Raw genomic sequence first — 6,000 nt, forward strand, 5'->3', positions numbered from 1 at the left:
TTGGTCCTGCAATAAATGAGAGACAATCTTCTTGAAACATCTGAGCGGAAATGATAGGGTTGAAAGCTGAGAAATTTTCCTCAGGGCAGAAATGAGAACTAGGGTACATGGTTTAAAAATAAGGTCTCCCATTTGAGATGGAAATAAGTAAAATATTTTCTCTGAAGGCCGTGTCTGAGGACTTTGCCTCCCCAAGGAATTGCCAAGGAAAATTCAGGCCATGATCCGAGAAGCCAAGATCCTGCTAAATAGTGGAGCAGATTGGAAGGGTTAAATGGTCCACTTTTGTTCCTAATTTGAGTATGGTAGCACTGGAACCTCTGTATCTATTGCCTCTGCTGAGCTGCCTTGAGGTGCTGATGATGGACTTTCCTGGACTGCAGCAATTTGGTGGATGAATGGGGCTTTCCCGTTCTCACCAGAGGGCAATTCGAGTTGGTGTGTGCATGGAGACACATGAAGGCCAGGCTGAGAAAGGGAAACCAGGTTTCCTTCCTTTAAAGGATTAACAAACCAATTGGCTTTTCAGGACATCAAGGTTTTTATTTTTAACCATAAAGCTCACCAGTTTTGGTTAGATATTGCTGTGTGTGAATCTGAATATCATACTGAATCCCGGCCATGTGGGATGTTGGGAGTATCAAACATGCACAACAGGTCAGTCAGAATATGCAGCAGTATCATGCACCAGATCTAGTGAGTGAACTTTCAAACATTCCAACATCAAACTGCTTGTCCTTGACATGCTCAAGAGGATAGTCAGTGATAGCTAGACCATAGCACAATAACCTCCAATTCAGATACTCTGTGTAAGGGCAAGATCAATCATGTACAGCACGGTCAATGAGTTCTTCCCTGGTCGTTCAGACATAGAGATAGTTACACCGCAACTCACCTCAACACTGAAGTAGCCACGATCTACGTAGTCTCCGAGGAAGAGATACTGGGTGCTGCTGGGTGGACCACCCACTTCAAACAGCTTCATCAGGTCAAAGAACTGACCGTGAATGTCACCACAAACTGACAGAAATAGAATGGAAGAGAGCAATTTCAGTGAACCACTTCCACGTCCAAACAAACACAATGGTCCCACACAACCCGATTGTTGGGAAGGTGGCTGGGATGGAGGGGGGAGCCAGGACAGGGATTGGGGGATAGAAGTGAGGGAAGGGGCAGAAACAGCCCAGACCTGTGATGGGGGCATCCACTTCGATAAGTGTCCGCTCCTTGCGAAAGATAGCAGCTCCATCCTCAATAATCTTGATGGCAGCATCTTCCTCCAGTCTCCCCTCTTTAATGAAATGAGCCTTGAGGACATCAAGTTTCGGTTTCCCTTCTGAGTAGACGTCTTGCATGGTGAGGCGGCGGGCTGGGGGAATCGGAACAGCTGCGAGGTAGAGAAAAACACTGAGTTCCTCGTGAATTCAACCCAGAACACAGCTTCACACACTCACAGAACTACTCTCAAACATGGCCTGTGCCACAAATGACTATCAGCAACCACTGAATTCTGTACACTGGGAAAAGCACACTGTCAAGCAATAGCATTGAGGGGCAGCTGCACTGTTGAAAAGGTCATTAACAAGGGAGTACTGCACTGTCAGAGGGTCAGTATCCAGGGAATGTCGCACTGTTGTAAAGAACAGTCTTTTTAATGAATTTCAGAACATACTCAAGGCAAATGAGAAAGAAAATTATGTAAGAAAAAAGGGAGGGTTCCTCAAATGTAATGTAGTCAACATTTCAAATGAATGACCCAGTCAATTGTTCATGAAGCGGGGTGACTTTGCTATATTTTAATCATTTACCATACTTCAGGGGCTGTAAAATACTGTGAGTGCTGAAGATCTGAAATAAAAAGTGCTGGAAAAACTTAAAGTGTGGCAACAGCCAGAGAAAGAAACAGCATTATTGTTTCAAGCCCAATTTTATTCTTCCCCTGAAGAGAAGTCTGTGAAGACCTTTTTTATTATCTCTAAGGTGAGGGATTGCAGAACTCAGTGGCAGACAGCAACACGGTTGTCTATGTATATGTTATTGTGGGGAATGAGAAAAGACATGAAAGTTGGGTCGAAGCTACAAGTTGGACCAAACATGATCTCAGCAAATGGGAGAGCAAGCTCCAGGAGTCGTACGGTCTCATGTGTTTGCTCGTGTGTAAAATGTTTTTCATTATGTTATAGGTGCTACAGAAGTAATTATTGTAAAGATGGGGCAGAGAGAGGATTTCTTTGGGTGCGGTAAATCCTGACTCTCTCTGAACAGGCTTAGACAGCACATTTGAGTGCAGTCAGATGTACAATTCTGATCTTCTCTTTTTTAATTCCTCTACCCAGGATTATCTTCAGCACAGGGGATGTGAGAGAGAGCACTTCAGGTGAACTAGCAATTCAATTAAAACAGGTCCAGTACTCTTTTGGAAGTACAGTTTGGCCTGTTTGACTTATTGCCAGTGCATGCTTATCCAGTGTCCCCACACTCCCCTCATGCTTCACTGCTCTCCTCTCACTCAAATCCCCTTCTCCACATTTTCAGGAACTTTTTTGTCCACCCTCCTGAATCAGATGTCGTGCCAACATCTCATCTCTCCAGCCCCACTGTGTTCCTGTCCAGTCACGAGAATTTGATGCACATGGGCTTGGGGAGTGGTATTAGCACGGACAGAGGTTGGTTAAAAGACAGAAACCATACAGCAGGAAGAAATTCCTCACTTTGCATTGGGAAACAGTGTGCATGCACAGAGCATGAAGAGGAGTCGAAACTGAACGGCAACAATACAAAGCTTGGTCGGAAAGTGAGGACACAAGGAGGGTGTAATGGCACAGAGGCAGCTGGACTGACAGGCAAGAGGACAGCAATGCAACATAATAATGAAATTTCATTTTGGCTAAAAGAATTTTAAAAAGACTTTTAAAAGTGACAGTCAGATGCATTTTTACAAAACATGGGTTTAACATAAACATATAGTGAGTAAAGTAAAAGGCAGACTGACATTGACTGGGGTTTAGAGATGGGAGAAAGGGCAGCACTGTGATAATGTCACTAAATCCAGAGGCTGGACTCCTGCTTCAGTGACATGAAGGTAAACATCACTGTGCCAGCTGGGAGCATCTCAATTTGTTCATAAATCTGAGATAAAAAGCTTATCTCCTCAATATGGACCGGCCATCTGGCCCAAATGTGACTCCAACTCCACAGCAAAGCAATTGCTCAAAGAAGCCAATATAAGCAGCATTCAGCTTCACAGCAGTTCATCACTAATTTCTCAAGGGCACTTCGGAATGGGCCCTTGTGAAGAATAAAACCTGGTCTTGTCAGGAATGGACACATGTGAAGAATTAAGTTTATGAGGAACCTTGCTACAATTGTATTACTAATACCATGACCAGAGTATTGTCTGCAGTGCTGATCTCCTCAGCAAAGGGAGATCTGACTTGACCTTAAATGGGGTGCAAAAGGGTTTTTTTTCTCCCTTTTTTTCCCCCAACAAGAGACTGTCCTACTGAGAGAGATGGAGGACAAATGAGCCTTCATTCTCTGGAGTTCAGAAGAACGGACTTGACACTTCAAGTCAGTTCAGGCATTCTGCTTTCTTTGGAGAGAATATGATGTGCAAGTAACACCACGCTGAAAGTGACAGATGAGTGATATTATTGCTGGACAGTTAATCCAGAAACCCTGGTCATGTTCTGGGGAGTCAGGCTTGAATCCCACTGTGGCAGATGGTGGAATTTCAATTCAATAAAAACCTGGAATTAGAATTATGGTAATCTAACGCTGACCACAAATTCATTGCCAGGAAAACCCATCTGATTCACGAACGTCCTTCTGAGAAGAAAATTGTAATCCCTACCTGGTCTGGCCAACATATAACTACAGACCCAGAGAAATGTGGTTAACCCGTGATTGCCCGCTGGATAATTAAGGATGGGCGATTAATGCTTGCTTAACTAATGATGCCCTCACTCATTTTATTCATCAATAAATAAAAAGATGAAAAAGTCACCAGCCAGCCACAAAAAAAGCTCAGTTCTCCACGGCTCGACTGCCATTTTTGGAGAGAACATGACATTTGCTACAAAGCAAAGTCAAAGTCTTCCAATCTTATAATCATTTCTCTGGGGTGGAGGAGCCGGTGTTCGACTGGGGTGTACAAAATTAAAGATCACACAACACCAGGTTATAATCCAAAAGGTTTATTTGGAAGTACAACTTTTGGAGCACTGCTCCTTCATCAGATAGCTGGTCAGGCAACGGCCAGACGAAGGAGCAGTGCTCCGAAAGCTTGTACTTTTGAATAAATCTGTTGGCCTATAACCTGGTGTTGTGTGATCTAAACTTCTCTGGGGCTGAGAGATATGGACAAGGTAAAAACAATGACTGCAGATGCTGGAAACCAGATTCTGGATCAATGGTGCTGGGAGAGCACAGCAGTTCAGGCAGCATCCGAGGAGCTTCAGCAAAAACCTACTGGCATGACATCTTTCCTGCTTGAGACCTATCTTAAAAAAAATCAAGTGGTGCAACAATGTCTGAAATCTCAATTTTTTTGGAAAGGTGCTGTGTACCTGTATTGACAGCATACTCATCAGAGCTTAGCTTTGCTGGGCTGGCCACATAGTTTCCAAAAGGTGGTGTTTGACAGCTTGCTGGCGGAGTAGGTTTGAGGGGCCAAAGGGCTTACTCCTGTTCCCATTTCTTATAGCCATATGGAATACATACCTCAGCATATCTCGGTTTCAGACATGAAGCCTTTCTGAAGGCTAATCTCAGAATGACAATTATATGGAAAGTAATAACAGTGGATGGATTCAAACGGATAAATCTTAAGCATCCAGCGATCTCAATATCTCACAATAAAGTCAGATCTCTCTTGTGCAAAGCTGATGCTGCTCTCCACCCGTTCAATGGTCAGTTCATGTGGAAACTTTGCAACCAGATAAGCAAATCAGGGTTTGGTTTGTCATCAGTTCGGAGATGAATGGCCAGCCTCCTCGATGAATGTCAATGTGACAGCACAGTCTGTCTTCAGAAGAATCAGAAATAGCCAAGACTGAGGGAGAATTTGACAGGATCAACACTGGGAGGCAGCTCCCTGGGGCAGTGGAGTCTGGAGAGAGGTGTGTGTATATGTGTGATTGTATATATGTGAGTGTGTGTGTGTATATATGTGAGTGTGTGTGTATATGTGTGTGTATATGTGTATGTATATGTGAGTGTGTGTGTATGTGAGTGTGTGTGTATGTATGTGTGTGTCTGTGTAAATGTGTGTAAATGTGTGTATATGTATGTGTGTATGTGTATGTGTGTATATGTGAGTGTGTGTGTGTATGTGTGTATATGTATATGTGTGTATATGTGAGTGTGTGTATATGTGTGTGTATATATGTGTGTATGTGTGTGTGTATATGTGTGTGTATATATGTGTGTATGTGTGTGTGTATGTGAGTGTGTGTATATGTGTGTGTATATATGTGTGTGTGTATATGTGTGTATGTGAGTGTGTATATGTGTGTATGTGAGTGTGTGTATATATATATATATATATATATATGAGTGTGTATATGTATGTGTGTTTATATGTGTACGTGTGTGTGTGGGGGGGGGGGGACAGAGAGGGCTGTTAGGGGTAAGGGGACAGGAGTCAGGGAGGTGGCTGACTGGGTGAAGGGAGATGAGGTGTTATTGGGGAGTGTGTGTGGGGGGGGGGGGTGAGTGGAGTTACAGGGGAATGTCCTGGTCACCCAGGGGCCGGTGAACCTTTTGGAAAGTTCGGGCCGGGATCCAGCCCCCGCCTCAGGGAGGGGCCGAACGGCCGACGGAGGGCGGCTCCTGTTTGCAGTTCCTGCCCACTCCACCTCCTGAACAACAGGCCCACCCTCAGAGACCAGCCGGAGCCCCGCCCTACCTTTCACCACCCTCTCCACGGTGGACAACCCCGTGGGGCCTTGAGCCGGGGCCTGCGCCGCCATTTCCTCGCGCCCTCTCCGGCCTCAGCCT

General features: G+C 44.7%; 1 protein-coding gene across 2 annotated transcripts in view; it reads right to left on the reverse strand.

Moving 5' to 3' along the window:
* The window catches only part of LOC122543003 (serine/threonine-protein phosphatase 2B catalytic subunit gamma isoform-like), a 42,204-nt gene extending 36,204 nt beyond the window's left edge, over nt 1-6,000 (reverse strand). Inside the window, exons 1-3 of one of the 2 annotated variants that reach the window (XM_043681158.2) lie at nt 5,909-6,000; nt 1,190-1,387; nt 896-1,020 (exon numbers count right to left, since the gene is read on the reverse strand). In XM_043681158.2, the coding sequence (XP_043537093.1) occupies nt 896-1,020; nt 1,190-1,387; nt 5,909-5,972 (387 nt within the window). In that variant the 5' untranslated portion in view covers nt 5,973-6,000. Of the gene's footprint in view, nt 1-895; nt 1,021-1,189; nt 1,388-4,568; nt 5,465-5,908 lie in introns of those variants that run through there. The other variant, XM_043681159.2, reaches the window with a different exon arrangement.

Source organism: Chiloscyllium plagiosum, unplaced genomic scaffold (genome assembly GCF_037043375.1).
Source record: "Chiloscyllium plagiosum isolate Xiang-an unplaced genomic scaffold, Cpla_swu_hap1 HiC_scaffold_48, whole genome shotgun sequence".
NCBI lineage: Eukaryota > Metazoa > Chordata > Chondrichthyes > Orectolobiformes > Hemiscylliidae > Chiloscyllium > Chiloscyllium plagiosum.